Source organism: Aricia agestis, chromosome Z, assembly GCF_905147365.1.
Source record: "Aricia agestis chromosome Z, ilAriAges1.1, whole genome shotgun sequence".
In the NCBI taxonomy this organism is placed as follows: domain Eukaryota; kingdom Metazoa; phylum Arthropoda; class Insecta; order Lepidoptera; family Lycaenidae; genus Aricia; species Aricia agestis.
This window is the reverse complement of record NC_056428.1, coordinates 34,722,434-34,747,300: the sequence shown is the minus strand read 5'-3', so window position 1 is coordinate 34,747,300 and position 24,867 is coordinate 34,722,434. Positions and strand designations below refer to the sequence as shown.

Below are 24,867 nucleotides of genomic sequence, written 5' to 3'. Positions count from 1 at the left end.
GTTAATATTTCGATTCTTTCGATTGTTATACATGTTATTAAATAACTCACGTACCAACATAGAAATCAGAAACAACAGTCTACCAATAATAAATACTAAATAGTTTATGGCCTATGGGTATTGGCTATTGGGCAAAGCTAAAGTTGTGTAATGCATTATGCAGCTAAGTTGTGTACCGCTAAATAAGCTTTAAAAGGTATAAAAAAGTTTAATTAAAAAAATCATATTATGTGCACACTACACGGCTGTTTTGGGTATTTTGATTTAAGGGGTACCAGGGTTTTAAAAAGCTTTTGACACCAATATTATTGACACCGCGCGCTATAAACTGAAGTCCACGCGGACGAAGTCGCGGGCAACAGCTAGTAGTCTATATTTTTCTTAACGCCTGCACCGAAATCTATGTTCGTCAGCGCACCACAATCACGTACATAATGCCACGCAGATATAATAATCACAGTGATTAAAATAATATTATACTATACTTTGACAATAGCTATCAAGTAAGTACTTATATTTTATTACCCACCTAACATTAGGCGCTAACATAAGAGTTAGAACAGATCTACAAGAGAGCTAAACAATGGTGTTCAATAAGTGCTATAATATGGAGTTATAGCTCGCTATTAACTCTACTCTACCCTTAAATTGGGCACAAATTCTTATCGCCTTATGTTCCACTATGACGATATAGTAGAGCTATAGCATGAATTTTAGAGACACAGTAAAGTTATTGTGGATGTACAATAGCGACAACTGAGCCTTAAAGCGTTTAAAGTGAAGAATTTAAGTGACTAGTGACTCTTCAAGCGGTATAATAGATTTACAGGCTAACTAAAGACACTTTGAGTGCTACAAAGGAAGCAAAATCACGAATATTAACCCTTTGAGGGTTATAGTAGATCTATAATGCATCTCGCTCACTTTTTAAGCACCGCAAGGGTGGCAATACGGTAAATTGTAACGTAATTATGATATGTTTTTAACTTTTTTTCTAACCGGCTTAACATGTGTTTATGTATATGTTACACATATACTTACACTATAACTATTGATTTTTATGAAAATATAATGGCGGAGCGGAGATGGTGGACTCATGAATTTAGGGTTTTAATAGGGGAAAATAACTCCAATATACAGCCCTAAATAGCATAGAAGAGTTTTGCATCCCTTTAGGAGTTTTGTTTTGCAAGAGTTAAAAAACAGCCTTGTAGAGCTAGTAGCATTAAATGCTTCCTTTGTGCAACTAAATGCGCTAAAGGAGTTAATAGGAGATGATAATTTATTATCTAGATCTTAAGCTTATTCGCTCAAAGCTATAACACAGAAGCTCTGGTCTGTACTGTAGTAATAATAATCGCTGCAGTTCCACTTTAGCCTTCATAATCGCTCTTATAGACCCGTTTTGTCACTATAGGTTATGTATAGGTTATAGATAGGTAATTTTATTACTAACTCTGTTTTGTCGTCACAAATTATAAGTACAGCTCCAAGTCAACCTTTATAAGTTATAAGTTTATAACACTTCAGGTTCTAAATAAGCTATATTTGCAGCGGTAATGTTAGTTGGGTATAATACCACTACTAACAATCTACTCAAAAATCAAATCGCGATCAACCCAAAAACGACCACTAATCTTCAAATACCTCCTAGCCTTAAAATCGAACACTGCGCGCATTCCCTTTTTATTTTTAACCCCGACAAAAAGGGGGTTGTTGCAACGACTTTTATCTAGTTTTTAAGGTTCCTTACTCAAAGGGTATAAACGGGACCCTATTACAAAGACTTCGATGTCTGTCCGTCTATCCGTCTGTCCGTCTGTCTGTCTGTATGTCTCCAGGCTCACTAGGCTGTAACTCAAGAACGGTAATAGCTAGATAGTTGAAATTTTCACTTTACACATTATATTTTTCACATATTTATGGGGTGCTTCCATACAACAAACGTGATTTTTCAAACATTTTTTGCTCGGTATCAATCAATGATGACATCTGGGGGCACGGCAGTCCCCCCGCCAACTCGAGCAAAAAAGCGGCACGGCCGTACCATACTTTTCTCGAACTAATTCAGGCTCTTTTTGACCCCCATAACTTCATTGTGGATAAACCAACAAGCCTGAATTTTCAGTTGCTAAGCAAGCATTGTATAAACACGGTATATTTAAATTTTTATTCTGCTAAGCTTTCTTAATTTTGTTACTGACTGACTGACTGACCGATCACCAAAAGTCTAAGGCACTTCTAGCAGACATAGAACCTTCAAATTTAGAATATAATTAGTGTTTAGTGTCTAAATCAAGGAAAAAATCAAATATTTCAAAATTTCTGGCCAGTTTTCTAGATGCACTAACTTCGTAAATAACTTTGTAATCTCATATAAATGTATAGGATTACAAAGTTACATTTGCAGTTTATGAATCATTGTAGCCGTACCATCATAATATCTCCGGTTTATCGTCGGTAGAGAGATATCTAGTCTTAATTAAGGGAAAATTAATAATTAAGGGGGGCTCCCATACAAAATACACAATTTTTTGAATATTTTTGCTCTATAATGGTACGGAACCCTTCGTGCGCGAGTTCAATTCACACTTGGCCGAATTTTTTTTTTGTTCTTGCAAGTTAAAATTTAGTTAAATAGTAAACAAGATAATTAGAATTTTGACTATTTTCTATTATGTTGGCAGGCGGGGCTTGTCACTTGACACATTTCGGACAGGCACTTCAAATTAAGTTAAACTTTAGATACTACTTATCAACATAATATGTATAAACCAGCCATAAGCGCTCTTACTTGTAGAACACGTTGAGCGTGAAGTCCTGGCTCATGTCGAGGAAAGAGTCGGTGGTAGTGCGCGTCCCTGCGGCGTCCACGAGGTACACCAGGGCGCATTGCTCCGCCGTGAAAGACACACCCTTGTACCACATCTTCGCGTACCTGGAAATAAGAATCAAAGTGCCTAAGTATAACGGCCGCACTCATACCGCCGCACTCATACCGCCGCACTCATAGACGAACATTAATTACTTAGGCCGGTATAAATAGTCAGTACTTAAAATGCGACCCTGGTCTCAAGACGCGGTTCGGCTTGTATTGTCGGTGATTGGTCCAAATTTTGACAGCCAACCAATCACAGAGCCTGAACCGTGTCTTAAGACCGAGATGCATCTTGAGTACTGACTATTTATACCAGCCCAAGACTGGGTTGCACCAGAGGCGTGGTTAAATTGAAAGTTAAAGATAAAGTTATTTTTATAGTTAAATATGGCGTCCTTTAGCTTTAATTTTAACCTTAACTTTAACCGGAGAAATTCACGTCTGAGCGGAGGTGAGGACGCCATATTTAACTTTAACCAAAGATTTGACATTTTGCACTGTAGTTAAAGTTAAAGTTTAAGTTAAAGTTAGTTGGTGCAACCCAGTCTTAAAAGTTAAATGTAATTAAATGAAAATTTTGACATAAGCCTCATACATTACTATCCATTGAGATTAATACTTTATGGTTCCGGAGCTGTCAATCTCAAAAGTACTCTCATAGCGTGCATGGATTTTTTTGATGAAAATAGATAGTTTAGAGTTTTAAACTATAGGAACTCGAAATGCTTGGTTTGCGTGGATTTGCAAAGCCGGAAGTGCGTAAAATTTTTTTAATAAAAAAAGTGAATATGTATGTAAATGTTCTGCCCTCAACATGTGCACGGTTTGCCTAAAGTAATATTCAATAGAAAATGTTTAACCTTTCAGGAAAAAATTACGCAAACCAATTTTTTTGGACGGAAGAGAGTCAGGCAAGCCTTTTTTAGTGTGTGAAGAGGGAGGTCATTTTGCCCTCATTACTTAAGATGATTATTTTAATTTGTTCCTTGCAATGTCTACCCGGCCGGAAATATTCGGCAAACCACCTTAAAGTTTATTGAATCTGAATCGTTTTTATGATTTTTGATGATCGAAATTATAAATAGATAAATGAAGACGTGAATGGAAGAACTTGGTAAGTAACAGTTAAGAAACCTTGTAACATACCTAGTACCTACTTACCTGGCCTCTATTTATGGAAAAAAAATCTTAATTCCAAACACGATACTATCTATATTCTCTATACTAATATGACAAATGCGAAAGTGTGTCTGTCTGTCTTTCTATCTGTCTGTTTGTTACCTCTTCACGCCCCCCAAACCGCTGAACCGATTTGAATGTTTGGCATAGACATACTTCCGAGTCCCGGGAAAGGACATAGGATACACGGACATAAAATATTTTTTTTACGTCCGTGGGATACACGGACATAAAAAAATACGGACGTAACCTTCTTAGGATATTTTTTATCCCAAAAAAAATCACGGTTCCCAAGTGATAAGCGAATTTAGGCATAACGGAGTTGCGGGCATGATCTAAGAAGTTCCTTCGATATCTCACGATTTTCAGTAACGCAAACATAGTTTGGTACCATACTATTCGGGATATAACCTTTACTACAACAAAAGAACTTTGAAAATTAGTAAACAAATGGCGGAGTAGTAATCACCACGTTCTGATATAAATTATAAAGGATCATGGTTCATGAGATACGGTTACATATACCATTACTAAGGTCGACATAATGTGATGACTGATGATGCATGGCATAATTTTATTAAGATTCAAGAGTTCAGTACAGCACCTTCGGAACCAGTGTATACTTGGGTGGAAAAATATCTTTAGTAAACCTTCAGAAAAGTGAAAAATCACTATATTATGTTTCCAAATAAATTTTAAGGAGTCCAGTCAATTTCTCATGGATCGCATCATCAGATCACTAACCTTTGTGATCACTCTCAAAGAAATCACAATTAAAATTGAACATGAAGCACTAAAAAAAGGATGAAAAAATAGCTTTCCCAAATCCCATCCCTATCACCCACCAATGCTTCCGTATTCGCATATCAAAGCCAGCAAATTACAAAGAGAAACAGAAACAGCCAGACTTGGTTAAATCACGCCTGGCTTGGCATTAATTGAAAGCACCGAACGGTTCCGAAAACAATCCCGCCTACCCCGAAATACAAATGTGTTTTCAAAGTATTTTGATTTTCCATGTTGCAATTTGCGAATGATTTTCCAGCTATTCTAGTATATACCCGTATATTTCCAGTGTATTAAAAGCGTAGGTATATTTGCAGCATAACTACGAATAATAAAAGCTAAGGAATCTTAACTCCCATACTATTACCGTTTTAAATTTGGTTCCATTTGATCTGTCATGTAACGTCAGCCTAGTACCGCTCAAGGTCACCTAAATATTGCAAATATATTGAAATGTGTACCTGAGGTACACTTTTTTGACAAGTATTGTGGAGCATGTTTTTTGACGGAGTTACTTTTCCTTAGTTTTTATTATTCGTAGCAGCATAATAATAATAATAATAATATAGCCGTATATTTTTAGCAAATTGTATAGCAGCGTATTTCCAGCATAAAGCCGTGGAAATTGAACTGTTCATTAAAATTTTAACTTCGTTAACGAGTAACTTCATCGGTTTTGTTCAAAAACTTTTATAGTGCTTCTCTGTTGAACTTTAAGAAACAAATAGAACGTTATATCGGTAAAACGAAAGGCCTTAAAAGTAAAAACCTACAATATTAAATACTACAGCAACTAGGTACTGATTCCTGTCATACACGTTTAATTAAATTATAGCCCGCGCGCGGATGTGGTCCGCATCCGGGTGACAACATGCTCTTGGCCGCGCGTGTGTTGTCCGCATAACAGGAAAAACATCTATGAAAATATGATAGAATGCAGGCAACTTTCATGCGGACCAGGCCCTTTAGCCAAATCACCGATGAAATTTTATGAAATTGACATGTGCATTCGATAAAACTAAGTCGGCATTCGACTCATATACATACATTTTGATTGGTGTTTCTATAAAGAAGCGATAAAAAACGTCTTTGATTAAAGACTCGATTCGCGCGCGGGTGATGACACGTGCGTGACATGAAAAACGCCCTCAGGCCTCAACTCACTTGTTATTTCCTTGGGGATGGCGCGCTTGTATCTCAACCCTCGAGCCGTAGTGGTAGACGCGGCCGTTGGGGTGGATGAGTCCGGCTGTGGCTCCGGACCGCGACAACGCTAGTATTATGTTGTTCTTCGGGTTAGTCACTCTCACCGCACCGTCCACCGTCATATCCACCCTGAGAATAAGGACCGGTTTTAAGCTTCAAGAAGCCAAAGCATAAGGGCTAGTTTTAATATTCAAGGAGCCATGGCATAAGGACCAGTTTTAAGCTTCAAGGAGCCATAGCATAAGGACCAGTTTTAAGCTTCAAGGAGCCATAGCATAAGGACCAGTCTTAAGCTTCAAGGAGCCATAACATAAGAATCAGTATTTTCAGACATAGGCATATGACTTGACTAGGTATATGACCAAAAATACTCAATTGTATCCATACTATAATAATATTCACTACACGTTAGAAAGGGGAGGTACAGTCTGGATTTGGACAGACAGACGGACAGGCTGAAATATCTTTGTTATCGGGTCCCGTTTTCACCCTTTGGGTGAGGAAACAGGGGCAAAATTGTCCATCTTTGTTATTATACTATGCAGTATGCTGACACGGACAAAGTCGCGGGCAACAGCTAGTAGAAAATAAATTCTTGCAATATCGTATTGTTTTCTAAGGTGTTATATTAATTTATAAAATAAAAATAATGCCTTTGAAAAAAAATAGCAGCAAAGTTATTTTTAAAACGTCTGGCAATAATTTTGGCCATTGAAAAGTGTCTTATACTACATGATACTAGTTCAGAACAATAATCTACAAATTATATATAAATACTATCCGTAAGGTACATTTTCCCATAAAAAATATTTCCCCCGTTTTTCCCACATTTTCCTGAGTTTCTTCTGTCGTATTAGTCTTAGAGTAATAATATAATATAACCTTCTCGATAAATGATGAGTCTTACTCGATAAATGATCTATCTAACACTGAGATAAGTTTTTAAATCGGGCCTGTAGTTTCTGAGATTGACGCGTTCAAGCCAACATACTCTTCAGGTTTATAATATTAGGTAGATATAGATTTTTTTTAATTATCGCTTGACAAACTCGAGTCTCGATCTAAAAGACTATGAAATGGTATAATATGGTAGTGATGATGATGATGATGATGATGAAGAATGTAATTTGCATAGTAGCATATGCTTTCTGTTCTTAAAACAACGCCGAAACTCCCAAACTTGTATCTATAAAGAATCAGGAATTCTCTCAGCACCTTCCGAACCACGGTATACCAGGTATATCTCGGTGCAAAATCTTACTTGTTGGTAGCATATGCTTAGAATACTTCTCACGAAACCGAAGTCACCATATGTTTCCCTATAAGTTTTGAGGAGTTCCCTCGATTACTTATGGATCCTTCATCAGATCACCACTTTTCTGAATATAATACCAAATTGGGATGATACCCTATATACCAAAAGAAAAATTTTGAAAATCGGTTAACAAACGGCGGAGTAATCGTTGAATATAAGAAAACGAACATAACACCTCCCCCATTTTGAAAGTCGGTTAAAATTGTAGCCTATGTGTTATTTATTTAATATTTTAATCAGCACATGAATTGAATAACAATTTTTTTTTTCAAATTAATCGTAGCACCATCTGTCAGGACAAACTAAAATTGAAATAGAATAATATTGAATGCGATGATAGCGCCGTCCGCCGGATCTAATGTAAAACATTCCAAAATCAACAACTCCTTATAAATAAGAAATTAATTGAAAAAACATTTTCCAGTAGACCAAACTGTAAATCTAAACCATTCTCGAATCTCCACGAACACACACAAAAAATTTCATCAAAATTGGTCCAGTCGTTTAGGAGGAGTTCAGTCACATACACACGCACACAAGAAATATATATATTAAGATTAGCCATTTGAAAATAAGTAAAGTAAGACTCATTTTTAGTTCACTTTGGTTCCTGGTACCTGACCAGGTGTCACACCTAGAGCTACACAAATTCGCAGGTATTCTAAGTACACGAGGCACTACTAATAACCTATGGTTTCATCCATCAGAGAGTAAGTTATGTCTTATCCTTCTGGGATCCAGGTCTAGGAGTCCGTTCCTTTAATGTCATGATCTATGGCATATTTTATCGACAAAGGACTATGAGAAGAAACGTCCTCACCAACCAACAGAGCAGAAACAGGTGTCATTCGAAAGATCTGAAAGATCTACTAGAATAGAGATTTTTTACTATGGTGACATCTGTCAAATACGTGCGGTTACAGTGCAATTCCATCAAACTTGGCGCGGCGTCGTCATCGTGCCATGACACGACGCCGTCACCCTGACACGGTGCGACGCCGCACAGTGTCCCGGTTTTTCTCTTTTACATAGGCATTTCCTTAATGTGCAAATAAATAGTGTTAAAATATGGAGATAATATTAATATTAATGTCTTTAATTAAATCGTCATTTGTTTGTACATGAAATTAAAAACCACCACAGTGCGTATCGGGTCACGTGCAATATCATAGGGCTCTGTAGTACCGCTAGTTTTTGATAATTTTTGTATCGTCACTGAATGTACATTTGTAACGACATTTCACTACCAACAATACCATCTCAGTTACGTTCAAAAGAATTTGAACAAAAAGTTTCTTTCTACTTCTTCGAATACATTTTTTTAGTTGATCGACTATTACTCAAAATTACTTATTTATGAAGTTTTCTTAGCCGTGGTAGTTTTCCTTTAAAGTCAGCATAATATCTCCTACTCCCGCGAATTTTTCCACATTTCTAGAAGCAGCCTGAGCTAAACAGCTAAACCTGAGCCTGAAACCTGAGCTAAAACAATTTGAGCTAGTGGAAGGGGGGACACTGGACTCTAACGATTTTTTCCACTTTAAGACTTATGGACTACGCTTACGCAGGCTTTATGTTATAAATTTCGTGTAATTAAACATAGAAAAACCAAAGTTTAAGAAAAAAAATTTGTATTTTTTTAATTAATTGCTTTTTGTGAAAAATCTAGCGCATTGAACTGGTTCTTTTTTCAAAAAAAAAAAGATAAAGGAGGTTTCCATCTTAAATAAATTCTTTACTTCAATCAAACTTCAATGCTCTAAGTCAGAAGTTTAGAAGTTATAACGATTTTCCTATGAAGTATAGGTCAGATTAGTATGAAGTCGGAGAATTTTTTTTTTCAAAAGTTGGAGAAAAAAAAATTGAACTCATGATTATGGCACATTTTAATGACAAATTGGCTTTCTAAACTTTTTTTCTCTAACTTTTGAAAAAAATATTATTGCTCGATATAGTCCAATCAAATTACGAAATAAATAAACATAAACGAACACAGGCCTTGGGGATTTTAAGGATCGATAGGGGGGTGTATTCTGAGCATAAATTCCAATGCCTTGCAGGAGTAATAAGTTGAAAAATATTAATGTTAAAAAAAGTTTCACATAAAAAAGTTAGTACTTAAATTTAATTTGGAAGAGAAAAGGTCTCTACAATTTTTTGCCTAACACTGATCATTCTCGAGATATCGAATTAAACGCGTTTCTATCGAAATGACCTTGAGCTGACCTCAGTAGAACCCCTCAAATTGGAATTTATGCTCAGAATACACCCCCCTTTCGATCCTATCGATCCTTAAAATCCCCAAACTGTGTTCGTTCATGTTTATTTAACCCATTTTGAGCCGTAATTTTATTGGAGTAATAGTTTTATTCTAAATCGATATTATAGCCGGCTCGATGCGAGCCTTCGAGCTGTGAGTTTTTCCACAGTTCCACACAGTCATTATATTCAGGACCCAATCTAGCCATTTAGCCGCTCCAGGCAAAGATCATTTTCGCCGCCCTTTACATATACAGGAAACATATTTGTTGGGGGAAAATGGGAGGAACATTTAAGTAAAATACTCAAATATTTCCACTAGCAAACTTAAGGTAGGTTAGCTGGTAAAATTCTCAAACTTAAGTGGTGGATGGCTAGGTTGGAAGGTAGGAATAAGTCAATTTCGCCGCCCCTCATTTTTGCCGCTCTGGGCAAATGCCCGACTCGCCCCCCCTTAGATCGGGCCCTGATTATATTACTCGATTTGGAGTAAAACTATCGAGCAAAACCGCATGTGAGTACTAATATATATACTCATAATATTTTCATACAACGAATTCCAAATTGCGGCGCGTACGTACGATACGGACAAATATGAGAGATAAAGTTCGCATACAGTTAGTTCGACTCGCATCTCAACAGTTGAAGGCAGATTCGGTGCACTACTATAATTATACCTTATTACCAAGAAATAAGGTCGCAAAACTGACTTCTTCCACCGTACCATATTGGTAGCGTGAACATAATACATAATATTATATTGAGCTGGTTAGGTAACGGTGTCAATATTATAGCGTTAGAAAATAGCTCATTCAATATTCACGCATTGTTATGCATGGTCAGCGAGTGTTGTAAAAAATAGATTAGAGATCGTTACTATCGCACTACTAATATATATTCTGTGCTATCGCACCCGGATCGTTACTATCGCAAAAAAAATAGCAGACCGTAGTCGTAAGCATAATATTTTGAAAAAATAATAACAGGATATGAATACACGTTTAATTTTGTAGGATGAACATAATATTTTATTCGTCGCCCGTTGAGTCGTCCCGTACGGAAGCCCTAGAAAAAATCTTTTTTTAATACTAACAAGCAATTTTTTAATAGCCTTATTTTGATAAGACGAACAACATTTTTATTTTCGAAAAATCTCGAAAAGGATTTCATACTTTGACTTGATGTTCCTAAAATATGGATTGTTCTATTTGTAGGACAATTATATTACTCTTAAATTACATGACTATAATTAATCTATCAATATACAAAAAATCAGCTCGGTAGGGTTTCGTTATAGGGTTCTGTAATCAACAAATTTGGTTGACTACTGAACCCTAAAATCCCATACAAAAACACAATTTTTGACCTATTTTTTCCTCTACGGTACGGAACTCTTCGTGAGCGAGTCCGACTCGCACTTGACCGACGCAAGTATCTCGCATTTAACCCCCGACAAAAAAGAGGGGTGTTATAAGTTTGACGTGTCTGTCTGTCTGTCGGTCTGTCTGTCTGTCTGTCTGTCTGTCTGTCTGTCTGTGGCATCGTAGCATCCAAACGGGTGGACCGATTTTGATCTAGTTTTTTTTGTTTGAAAGCTGACTTAATTGAGAGTGTTCTTAGCTATAGTTCATCATCATCGGCCTGCTCCGTGCTGAAAAATCGCGGTTCATCTGGTTCGTGAAGGGCCGATTAGCAACTTGCAGTCGTTTGGTGGGCTTTATTAACCTCCGACAAAAAAGAGGGGTGTTATAAGTTTGACGTGTCTGTCTGTCGGTCTGTCTGTCTGTCTGTCTGTGGCATCGTAGCATCCAAACCGGTGGACCAATTTTGATCTAGTTTTTTTTTTGTTTGAAAGCTGACTTAATTGAGAGTGTTCTTAGCTATAGTTCATCATCATCAGCCTGCTCCGTGCTGAAAAATCGCGGTTCATCTGGTTCGTGAAGGGCCGATTAGCAAGTTGCAGTCGTTTGCTGGGCTTTATTGCATTCTAGTTCGTGACATTTATGAATATTTTCACATTAATGGAAAGTTGACCTGATGCTGCAGCATCACCTGGTAATTAATAGGATACCCAACTCCTCACCAACTTTGAGCAATGGTTTCGTGTTTGGGCTCATTTTTAACCCCCGACAAAAAGAGGGGTGTTATAAGTTTGACGTGTCTGTCTGTCTGTGGCTTCGTAGCATCCAAACGGGTGGGCCGATTTTGATCTAGTTTTTTTGTTTGAAAGCTGACTTATTTGAGAGTGTTCTTAGCTATAGTTCATCATCATCAGCCTGCTCCGTGCTGAAAAATTGCGGTTCATCTGGTTGGTGAAGGGCCGATTAGCAACTTGCAGTCGTTTGCTGGGCTTTATTGCATTCTAGTTCGTGACATTTATGAATATTTACACATTAATGGAAAGTTGACCTGGTGCTGCAGCATCACCTGGTAATCAACAGGATACCCAACTCCTCACCAACTTTGAGCAATGGTTTCGTGTTTGGGCTCATTTTAATTGCGACAACTAATAAGACGTAGATAACCAATAAATTTTTGCATGCTGCTGCTGCAGCATCACCTGGATTCTATAGGTCTTTTTTTCACTTTGGGTTCATATGGAGCTGAGCTCCATATGAACCCAAAGTGGAGGTTTCATGTTTGGACTCATATTGACGGCCTCATCCAAAAGGACATACCTAGATGGTATTGATTGAGATATAATATGATCCTGTTGATAGGAATTATTCTGCACCATAACCAACACAAGTTTAAAAAGCATGAAATAAAGTTAAATTAAGAAATTTAAAAAAACCCCCGCCAAACAACTTTTAAAAAGTAATAAAATAATATATTTTGTTTAAATAATTCCTAGGTGTAAATGCTTTATGCGTCCCCAGTGGATTGGGGATTTCTGCCGGGGTATGAGGGATTTCCCTTGGTCTCGGGTCTACCCACTAAAACCCCATGGTGCTCCCAATGCCTGTCTTTTAAGGGGGAGTTGCAAGTGCGATATAAGTAGGGAATGCAATCTCGTTCTCGCGAGATCTCGGCCTTTTTTAGCGAGATTGATCTCGGAAGAAAAAAGGCGAGATCTCGCGAGTTTGACGAGATTGCACTTGAGCATTAAACGTCTTATATTTGAAGCGTGGACTGACACGGACGGAGTTGCGATCACGGAGACAAAACAAAGAGGAGCTGGCCTAAGCAACTGCACTGTGATTCTCAACTAGGTCCTAAATTTTGACTTCTCATTGTTTCGTTAGTTATAAAAGAACTATTTTATTACTAATAGATTTGTGTTTGAAAGTGCGCTTTTATAATTCTCCCTAGATATAAGCTACCGTAAGACGGTGGGCCCTAAATCCTTAACTATAACACGGTCACATTAACTTGACGCATGGTTTGACGACGTCATTATGGAGCGGGCATGTTATTGCATTCCAACGATGCATCAAGTTAATTTGATCGTGTTATATCTTATTATATTATAATGGAACTGAAGGTTGGCTGCATACTGTATTATGCAAACACACGTTTTCCGTATTCGGATATGCGTGGAATCAGTGGAAAATACATTCCGCAGATAAGAAACCGCACGTACGTTTCGAGTGCAAGTCGGCGCCGCGGTTGCTCGTAAAGAAAAACGAACGTTTGCGCTAGTTTCACGAAACTCCAAATCGAAATTCCACATTAGGAAATCGAATACGGAAAACGTGTGTAGCCGCCTGCCTTATACTCACTTGACCCTGTCTCTGAGGCGCAGACAGATTGTGCCGTGTGGAGTCACAGAGCCGGTGTAGTCAACAGCCACAGCATCGGCTACCTGAAGACACAGTTAAAACTTGTAAAGAGAAGAAAAAAAATGATTTACACAGAAATAAACTTTTTCAACACAATCGTTTACGGACAGACTCAGATGTGTAGTATTAGACCGGGAGATGATGACACAAAATTCTTGGTTATTTGTACCAGTATGGCGGTTCTACAGGGGTCTAATTACGTAAGGGCCAAAAAAAGGAAAATGATGATCATAGCACTCGCACTGGCGGCCCAAACGCGTGGGCGTTAATCGAACGCGTCGGATAAATAACGAGTGTCGAACGATTTGTTCCATAAAAATTTTCAGATAGTCGAAAAAAAATAAGTAGGCGGTAGCGTAATGCCACAGGTACTTCTCGGGTGTGGCTTACAGCCCGCCATACCGACGCGAATACATTAATTTAAATAAAACAATTGAACCATTTGAATTGACTAGTTTTTGCATAGGTAGCCTTTCACGAAAATCACCTTGCCATACTTTTCCGACAGGTCCCAATATACCACTGCAAAGGAGTGATGTTTCTTTTCGCCAAACGATTTGTACCAGTATTTGAACTTTTAGAAAGTATTTGACAAAATGTGACCGTTATTATTTTTCCCCTACTTCTAGTAGGGGAAGAGGATACACCAGGGGCGAGAGAAATTGAAAATAGGTATTTGAAAATGTATTGCTGTCTCAAGTCTCTCACCGCAGAGCGCGATATCTCTATCTCAAACAAGTTCTAATAAAAGAACAGAAAATCTTCGATTCGTTGTCCGCTGATTCCTTCTCCAAAACTTAAGTACTTTTTTCATTAAGAATTAAAGCAGGGCTTTAGCTGTGTTCCTATGTTTTATTTTATTTTTTTGTATATTTTAGCCAGCTTTGTTTTCTGGGTGTTTGAACACAGAGGAAAATCTTGCCATTTTTTTTGGGTTTTTGGACGTTCTTATCTTTTTTAATAATAAAAGTATGAAAAAAAGAAAACATAGGGACATGCTAATAGTGGCCATAGACATTCAGGAAAAAAATCATAACTCTAGCGGCATTATCCAGGGAGGAAACAGGGGACAGCGTTTGTATGGAAAAACAGCGGTGTGGACTCCTCTTAAGATGCGACCCGGTCTCAAGACGCGGTTCGGCTCTGTGATTGGTCCAAATTTGGCAGCCAATAACAGAGGGAACCGTGTCTTGAGACCGAGATGCATCATGAGTACTGACTATTTATACCTGCCTAAGTGATAATATTTTAGGGTGTGTATGTACTATGTGTAATGCAGTGTTCCTTATACGTACTAGAGTTAACTGTGATCGTTCATCGTTGACAGATTGAGTAGTGGCGCTGAAAGAGCTATTTTTTGTTATTTTTATAAGCAAGCGCCCCAGCGTCAGGATTCTTCCCATACAAAGCTAATAAAAGTTACTCTTTCAACGCAGCTGCTACTTTCACAGTGAACTCAATACAATCTCATACATACCCTAAAGTATTATCACTTAGGGTGGGTTGCACCAGAGGTGTGGTTAAAGTTAAAGTTGTGGTCAAAGTTATGGTTATAGTTAAGGCTAACTTTAACTTTAACCTTTAAGGATAAAGGATGTAAGTATATAAAGTCAAATTCCGTACATATACTACATCCAATTATCTATATATTAATACGTGAGCCAAACACTTTGTATCCCTTTTGACGAAAAATGGGGAAACGTAGGTGAATGAAATTTTGCACAGTTATATTTTATATGGTGAAGGAGTGCATCGAGCTAATATTATTTTGAAATTATGCTTTTATCATACATTTTTATAACAAATAAAACATTACACACACTAGGTAAATGACAGATTTTTGAGTGACAAGTCACAAGCCTATACATACGAATTATACTCTTTTATTTATGGTTGAAGTAACAGACAACGGTTGACAACAAGGTGACAAATTGAAAATGGATTTAAGTTTTTTTTTATTAGGCTGGCTTCTCACGGCGTGTGATATCACAAGCCGCGCCGCGCCGAGCCAGCTATTAGGAGCGAGCACGAGCCACAGGCGAGCACGAGCCACCCCTTCTCACGGCGCGTTATATCACAAGCCGCGCCACGCTGACAAACATTCAAGAAAAATTAAACTTTATTAACACGACAATAGGTATCATTTTGCTCTAAGTCACTACGATAAATAAGTAAATTTTAATGAAATGCAACTTTATTCACTAGACAACTAGGTTGCATTTCAATCTATGCCGCTAATTTATTTTATTAAGTTTAATTCCTTTATTTTGATAACAGATGCGGCTGCTTGGTGGATACATCGCGCTATAGCTAGCACGAAAATATTTGTTATAGGTATAAGGTGATTAATAGTATGAAACTATTTCCATTCACACTCGCTCTTGGTGTTTTAGAGTTGTAGAGCGATTTTAGTCCCAGGGTAGCCGTACATACGGATTTCGTGATGTTGTGCTCGAACAGAAGCGTCATTCTTCCACCAGTACGAGTGGAAACATAATAATAATTATTATTGTGAATTATAAATTATAAAAGTAGTATAGCATCACGGGGAACTGGGAAGGTTTTGAACAATTATTGTTCGGAATCGTACATCCTGCAAGCTTTCGTCATCATTCCACGCGAAAAACATACCATCATCAATCCTCATCACCTTGATGAGTGGCAGTCTTCCACCGTGCATTTTTTGCATAACATCCTGCCATGCACTATAAAACTCAGGAATGAACTGCCACCAGTATTTGAGGACCAATACACGCCATAGGAATTTAGTCCCAGCCCCCAGGGTATCCCACCCTGGGACTTCAATCCCTCTGTCGTGATAATTCTACAACACCAAGAATGAGTGTAAGTGAAAAGAGTTTCATATTAGTTAATCACCTATAATAAAAATCTTCGTGCTAGCTATAGCGCGATGTAGCCGCCATCAGCGGCAGATGCCGCTGCTTGGCGGCTACATATACGTACTATCATTTATTTGATAATAGATGTTATCAAATAAATGAATTACACTTAATTTAATAAAATTAGCGGCATAGATTGAAATGCAACCTAGTTGCCTAGTGAATAAAGTTGCATTTCATTAAAATTTACTTATTTATCGAAGTGACTTAGAGCAAACTGATATCTATTATCGTGTTACTAAAGTTTCATTTTACTTGAATTTTTGTCGGCGTGGCGCGGCTTGTGATATCACGCGCCGTGAGAAGGGGTGGCTCGTGCTCGCCTATTTGCTCAAGCCGCGCCTTTGAAGTTACCGACTTTAATCGGATCGGGACGCGCCTGCACGAGCCGCGCCGCGCCACCTGGCTTAAGCGGGCGTGGCGCGGCTCGTGGTAGCACGCGCCGTGAGAACGCAACTACGCCACCACTTTCTTCGGGCGCGTGGCTCGAGCTGGCGCGTGATATTAAACGCGCCTGCTCGAGCCAGCCCAAGCCACCCCTCCACACGGCGCGTGGCTCGAGCGGGCGCGGCGCGGCTTGCAATAATACGCGCCGTGAGAAGGCACCATTAGACAATGCTTACACGGCCAGTCCGAGATCAGCTCCCAAGTCCCAGAGACAAGAGTTGAAAAAAATATGATAGTCAATATTATTTTTTTTTTACAAAACATATGTACTTAGTAGTCCTAATGTCGTTAAAACTAAGATCGAATTTCGACCATTGGGCGATCTCTAGTATTCTGAAAGTACTAAATATGGAAAAAATTTGATATCCACACTCTTAATAGTAATTATAATTATTTTTTATAATACATTTTTAAAGAACTACTCGATATTTATTTATTATTGAAAAAAATTGTTGTAATTTGACTACCGCAAATGGCGGCCAAGAAAGCTCGGCAAAGCTATAAAATATAAATGAAGGTGGCGAAAAAAGTAACTAACGCTGCCACATACAACAACGACATATTTGACAGTTTTTCTTTACCAGCAGGTAGCAGCGCCCCCACCCAAGTTCATATTAAAGTCTTGTCGCACCCTTCGAAGGGTAATTTTCATTTTCAATTTGAAATATTTCCGCAGAATTATAACCGGTAAACCCACTTTTTTTGGGCTTAAAAATCGCAAATCGCACAAAGAAATTGAAAAACAGTTTTTTTAGTCGTTTATCTTTGATATAAGTAAGTACAAAGTTCCCATTTCTGACGAATTCTCAAAAATTGTAACACTTCCGGCAAACATTACGTATGAAAATTGGAAAATGAATTATTTCACGTAACTTGTCGTCAAGGTATTGATTTTTTGGTATCAATCGATGCAGGATGTTATATTCTACTATATATTTCGAATTTAGGTCAGAATCTTTGAATTTATAAATGTTATATACATCCTTAGTCCTTAAATGAACATGGGCGGGGGCGCTGCTGGTAAAGAAGAACTGAAAAATGGCGTTTTTGTATGATGACAGCGTTAGTTCCTTTTTTCGCCACGTGTATTTAAAGCCTTGTCGAGCTCTATGGTAATGATAAAATATGGGGTCCATTTTTTACTTTAACCAAAGATTTGACATTTTGCATTGTAGTTAAAGTTATAGTTACAGCTGTTATAGCTAAAGTAAGTTGGTGCAACCCACCCTTAATTTTGTTATAAGTACCTTGTATATCCCAAACCCGGATGCCCACTGCTAGGAGGAGCTAGGACAGTTCCGGTCTCTTCTACATGCATATTGTTGACTGTCTGTGCTGGTGTTGCCAGCACAGACAGTAAACAAACAGTTTTGTTGGACTTTTGACAAAGTTTTTGGTTTGGATCGGATTTTGGTTATTTAGGTCGGATTATTACTGTATGTGCTAGCAGCGCCCTCTGCTCCAACCTATGCATAATAATTAATATTCCCTGCCGACGTGAGGTGTAAAGGTAGCTTGGTCGATTATGATTTTTTATATTGTGTTACAGTCAAAACTCTTTACCAGTCAACTACTTTTGATTAAACAGGTTGGTCAACGACTTCAAGTCTCATGCGTTTCGATATAGAATACATAGGTACACAATTCAATAAACTCAATTTTAACGCAACAACGGCTTTTAATTCTGAACACTTATAAGTATCCCCTGCAGAGTCGGGCTGAATCCATTAAGATAAGCTGATTATTCAACATCAGACAAACTGAATTGAACTTTCTAACCTTATTAATACTGCAATGTACACGGTGCATGTTTACAATATTGCCGGCTTTTAGTTTTATTAATTAGCAGCTGTCGTACTGTAATATAACAATCTAAACGAAAAACCATGAAAAACGCACGTTCATTTAATATAATATAATTATGTAACCTTTGATGAATTACGTCAGTTTACGTCATACGTGCCATATTCTTATTTTACCAATGTTTCCCAAACAAACGAAATTCAATACGTAAATGTGTATGATATAAGCACCTACAGTACTCCCAAATTAATAATGCACATGCAAATCTTCGCTTAATGTCGTTATCACGAAAACACCCGAATCTATGAAACGTATGTGGTCGGGGAACCTAGAACAAATTTTGTTGCGATTACTAACAAACAAATTTTTTGTGAATACTTAGCTACATTTTGATAAGACGAACAACATTTTTATTTTCGAAAAATCTCGAAAGTGGTAGCTAACAAACATAGAAAGGATTTCATACTTTGACTTGATGGTAAAATATATGGATTGGGTAGGTTACTCTTAAATTCAATAACTATTAACCTACCAATATACATGGGCGTACCGAGGGGGGGGGGCGCAGCTGCCCCCCCTGGATCATGTTGACGTCCCTGCTAAATATATTATCCAGTACTTTCATCTATAAAAATAACGAATTTTTGCCATTTGTTTGCAATACAACTAAAAATTATTAATTATTATTAATTTTTTATTAAGCACCTAGCTTATAAAAAACCTGATTTCCCCCCCCCCCCCCTGGCCCAGAACCTGGGTACGCCCATGGCCGCGCTACCGCGCGCACCGGAATGGCAGCGGCGAGGCGATTACTTTCAGCGCTGCCATTCCGGTGTAGCGCGGCCCTAAGAGGGGTACCACTTACCAGGGTTTTAAAAAGTTTTTAAATTTGACACAAATTTTGTTGACACCGCGCGCTATAAACTAAAGTCCACGCGGACGAAGTCGCGGGCAACAGCTAGTTATGAATAAAAACAATAATATATAATAAAGTAGGTATGATTAGTTCTGTTACAATAATGAAGTAAAAATTAAAACGCCGTCTGTTTTCATATATTAGAATTAAAATGTTGATTGCATTGATATATTTCCTGGATGGAATATAGGCCAACACGGTACATTCGAACTCCTTAGAAATGCAGTAGGAGTTCTATAAGATAAGATAGATTGATTATTATTATACCAAGTGATAATATTATTAAACATAATATTCTAACGTATTAAAAACTATAAACAAAAACATAATAACTAATAAGTATGATTAGTTCTATGTTACAATGAAGTAAAAAATAAAACGCCATCTGTTGAATCGTATTACAACTAAAATGTTCATTGCATCGATATATTTCTGGATTTTTTATAATATTTTACATAAAATATATTTAAGATTTTTTAAATATTATTTTAATACACATCCAAGACCCAGGAACATTGAAAACTTTTTGTTCCGCCTGCGGGACTCGAACCCAGGACCCCCGGGATGAGCGCTGGCCACGCGCAATGCGAATTAATTTTCATCGATATTTTCATGGAAATAAGATATTTTCCCACATCAAAATGTAGCCATGTCCTTTCTCAGACTCTAGAATAACTGTGTACAAAATTTCATTGCAATCGGTTCAGTAGTTTTGGCGTGAAAGCGAGACAGACAGACAGACAGACAGACAGACAGACAGACAGACAGACAGACAACACCCCTCTTTTTTGCCGGGGGTTAAAAACAAGTAATAAATGTACGTTCATTGACTACGGAACCCTATATTGCGCGTGGCCCCACACGCACTTGGCCGGTTTTTTTTTTGCTAAAATTTGCCAGCGCTTTTTCTGCATTGCGTGGCCATGTTAAAGGGTACAGCTACTATTATTTACATTATTATGGCTAGGGTTGTATAGATAGTTATTAGATACCTCCAAGTCTCTCCAAGTGTCGTTGTGGTAGATATCATCACCAGGATAATATGGTGCTTTGTGCTGCATGGGACCCCGCCACGGCGGCTGCCACCCAACAGCACCCATCAGCTCCATCTGACCCAGACCACCTTCCAGAAACTTCGTGTAGTCTTGAAAGGCTGATAGGTTGGACTCCTCCTGGTAATTAATATTCTTTTGGCTTAAATTGATAATACGGTAAATATTCCTGCCATATTACAAACGTGTTTTTTTGCCTATTTTAGGGTTCCATACCCAAATATGTTTATTGTGCCCAAAGGGTAAAAACGGAACCCTATTACTGAGACTTCGATGTAAGTAAGGTGAGGTGGGGTAAGTCAAACATAGATTGCTGTTGGACAGCATAAATCGAATTTTCTGACTAAACTATTTGACCCAATGATATTCTATGTTACTAACGTAACTAGATTGGAAGTACATACATAATGACATAACGAATATATGACTTGACATTGTCTTTTGAACAAAAAAGTGGTTACGCATTTCTGAGAATCTTTTGTAAGACATTGCTACTCTAGTACTTTAGAAACTCATTGATTTGACCTATCTTTGAGTTGACAATGGCGTACTTACGACAAATTCTTATGTTTTTATAAAATAATAAATAAATTCCAGTTGACGTGTTTCAGGCTCGTATAATTAAAAAAAATGTAAGTACATAGTTAAAACTGCTAGTCTTCCCCCAGGAAATGGGATAAGACTAACAGTAGCAAAATTTTGTATTAGATAAAGACTTTATGCACTTTCCAAAACAAAATAATACTTCTTCAAATATTTTCAATAAAATTTTAATTCTATTACCTTGGAATAACGTTTAGTTTTGGAGTATTTCTTTATTATAACAATTGGGGTAAGACTAACATACTATCGAAAACAGAGGTTTTAAACCTTTGGATGTTGTAATTCGTTTTGCTTTGTTTTAGAACAAATCTTTATACAACGTGTTGATGGAATAACCGAAACTGAAAAAAAAACCGTTTTATATGTAATGAAACTGATCAACTTTGCCAAAGAATATTTTATCAAAAACAAAAAAAATATATAAATAAAAATACATAGTGTTTAAAGATCCAATAGAAGCGCTGCGCTGAGCGAGGTGACAGCAACGTCAAGGGTGGAAACGCAGCCTAAGGGCGTTTGTGCACTACATGGAATTTTACTGTCCGGCATTCATAACTTTCACGTTTGCCATATCAAAATGTAAAGCAGCCTCCACACGTTGGTCGTGTTTGCCGAACAGAAGGGGACGGCGCTATACCAGAAAGAAAGACGCAAATAATTCAATCTCTTTCTTTAGTATAGCGCCGTCCTCTTCTGTTCGGCAAACACGGCCAACGTGTGGAGGCTGCTTATGAAATCGGGATGCCGCGCCGCGCCGGATGGTAATATTCCGTGTAGTGAACAAACGCCCTAACGGTAGGTAAATAACCCTTTGTGCGCAAGTCCGACGCGCACTTAGCCGATTATTTCTAATTCGAAAAAGAACGCTATACTTGCCTGATTGAAGGAGTGAGCAGTGTAAAGACTTCTGGGGCGGACAGGCATCGTCTCTTTTCTAAAATCTTGAGTAGCCATTATGAAGGGGGTATGATAGGATACGATAACGAGAAATATGGACTGTAGCAAATTATTTAACATGCAATTCCACGACAAACACTACATAATATTTATAAAACTGTGTTTACAATCACGCTAGGGAAAAGTTACAAAATCTTACAACTGACACGACATATCAAATTGTTCCAAATATAAATTATTTTTTATGACAAATTATTTTACTGGCCAGGTGCAGGCAGCAGCTCACTAGTTTTTGGCATGTATCGGCCGTTCCCAATATTCAATCCATGGTTTGACATACAACTTGCTTGCCAGGCTTGATACTGGGCACGCGCGGCACTCTTTTGGCACTTTTGGCATATAGACTATACAGGTTGTAACAAAAGTAAGTGATAATACTTTAGGATGTGTACGTGTTCCTTGTAGAGAGTTCTCCGTGCAAGTAGCAGCGCTGAAAGACCAATTTTTTTTCACTTTTGTATGGGAAAACTCGTGACGCTGGGGCCCTTGCCTCAAAGGAACCTCAAAAAGGGGTTTTTTTTCTCTTTTTTATTATCTTTGTTATCACATTTTGCTGACGCGGACGAAGTCGCTGGCAACAGCTAGTTTAGTATAAAGCTCGTCACAGACAGAGCAGGTAATGTATATTAATGTACATTACATCCCGGGATGTATATCTTTACATTATATTAATGTGTGATACATTAATATAATGTAAAGATATACATCCCGGGACACACAACAGGTAATATAATGTATCTTTCCCTACATTTCCATGCTAAAGTGTTATACAGGCTGTTCTTATTTTTAATGTTGTAATACTATGTCTTTCGAGTTACTTGCTATTAGAATCACTAGATAGTTCATCAGAAGGTGATTCGGATTGTAATTTTGATGCGCGCCAAAAACAGAACGATGTGGATTAAAGATATTTGATTTAAATTTTGGCTCTGGGGAACAGACTGCCTGCAGTACCCGCTGTGAAGTGCTGTGCTAAGGTGGCAAGTTGCAACACTGTGTGTATCTGTCTATCATACACATATAATAAAATCACAGAAATTTTTGAACACCCTATGAAGAGAAGATATGTATCGTAATATACAGAAATATATTGAGATGTATTGAGATGTATTTAAGCTTGTCACACACAGAGCAGGTAATGTAAAGATGTATATTAAAGTACGATACATCTCGATACGTCTCAATACATTTTTCTATAGAAATCGTCAGGAGACCACACACAGCAGCAGCTATAATATATATTTTTACTTCTTCATATCTTAAGATACCGAGCTATATGAAAATATATAAGTATTTACATTTTGATACATCTAAATACATCTCAATACATCTCAATATATTTCTGTATATTACGATACATCTCTTCTCTTCATAGGGTGTTCAAATTATTATTATGTAGGTACTAGCGACCCGCCCCGGCATCGCACGGGTATAAAATATATAGCCACTGAAAAAATGATTAAAATCGATAGCCTATGATCCTTCACGTGGTCTACTTCTTATATGTGCCAAATAACATAAAAATTGCTCCAGTAGTTAGCGAGATAAGCTCTTTCAAATAATTTTATAAAATTAGTCTAAGCGTGAAATAAAAGCGTGACCTATAGCCACATCGGTTCAACCGTTTAATCGAGTTATTGCATTTTTATATATACAAACAAACAAACAAATCTTTACTTCCCTCAAAAAATAATTTTACACGTTATGTAATATCTTAAATAAAAATAAATAAAATAAAATAAAAAATGTTTTATTTCTGAGTAAATTTGAATCAAATTTTTTCAGAATGTCTACCTGATGCCTACCACCGGTCCGGGAACTACCCCGGCGAGAAACAAAACATTGCTCCCCACACTAGGATTCCCTGTGTCGTGGAGAGCAGTCTCTTCCATCATGCACATAGATACATACAATTAACTTTAACCAGCTAATGACATATTTGTGATAACTTACATAAAGTTACCTGCATGAAGTATTTTTAACATAACCAATAATGAATTTGTAAGTAAGCAGACAATATATTTTTTAAAAGTAGGTTATGCTTTTATAATATGATACAAAATACACATAATAGCATTACAAGATCATTACCAGAGCCACCGAACCAGCTACAGTACGTGTAAGTTAGTGATGAGGTGAGATATACAAAGATTATAATACTTTACATAGATTAGATTGTTTCTTGTAATATCGTAAATTAAACACACACTTTAACTACATAATTATTTCAAATTTTCTTAACTATATTTAAAATTATAATATTTACAACGTGTTTTTTTAAACTGTTAATAATATAAAGTATCAAAATCTTTTATAGTGACTGGATACAGTGTGGCCATAAGAGGCCACACCGGAAACAAGTGGCGACTCTATTAATGTCGTGACTTTTTTGACGGGCTATAGGGCTCTGTCCTATAAATAGTATCTCAATTGGCGCTGCAGCTGGTAAGAGAACTGTCAAAAATGACTTTCTTGTACGACAAAAGCGTAAGTTCCTTTTCTCGCCACGTTCATATTAAATTATAAAGCCTTGTCGAACTGTAAAGGGCCCCTGAGACGATCAAATCTGTTTGAGTCAAACCAACGTGTTTGAGTCAAACCGTTTGATCGTATTCGGGGCCCTTAAGTTTCTATCATGGTTTCTATCATTGTTTCTATCATAGATTTATTTATATACTGTCGTAGTTTCATTGAAGTACTATAGACTGGAGAGAGCCTTATATCGGTGTAGAGCTTAGAGTACCTATACATTAGCAAGCTATAGAGCGCGCGCATCGCTCGTTC

The 24,867-nt window shown here is 37.4% G+C and overlaps 1 protein-coding gene across 1 annotated transcript in view; it reads right to left on the bottom strand.

Moving 5' to 3' along the window:
• LOC121739349 overlaps positions 1 to 22,210 on the bottom strand; it is a 30,498-nt gene extending 8,288 nt beyond the window's left edge. Inside the window, exons 1-5 of the mRNA XM_042131751.1 lie at positions 22,003 to 22,210; positions 20,464 to 20,643; positions 13,346 to 13,428; positions 6,008 to 6,178; positions 2,795 to 2,938 (exon numbers count right to left, since the gene is read on the bottom strand). Of these exons, the coding sequence (XP_041987685.1) occupies positions 2,795 to 2,938; positions 6,008 to 6,178; positions 13,346 to 13,428; positions 20,464 to 20,643; positions 22,003 to 22,143 (719 nt within the window). The 5' untranslated portion in view covers positions 22,144 to 22,210. The remainder of the gene's footprint in view (positions 1 to 2,794; positions 2,939 to 6,007; positions 6,179 to 13,345; positions 13,429 to 20,463; positions 20,644 to 22,002) is intronic.
• Between the last annotated feature and the right edge of the window lie 2,657 nt (positions 22,211 to 24,867).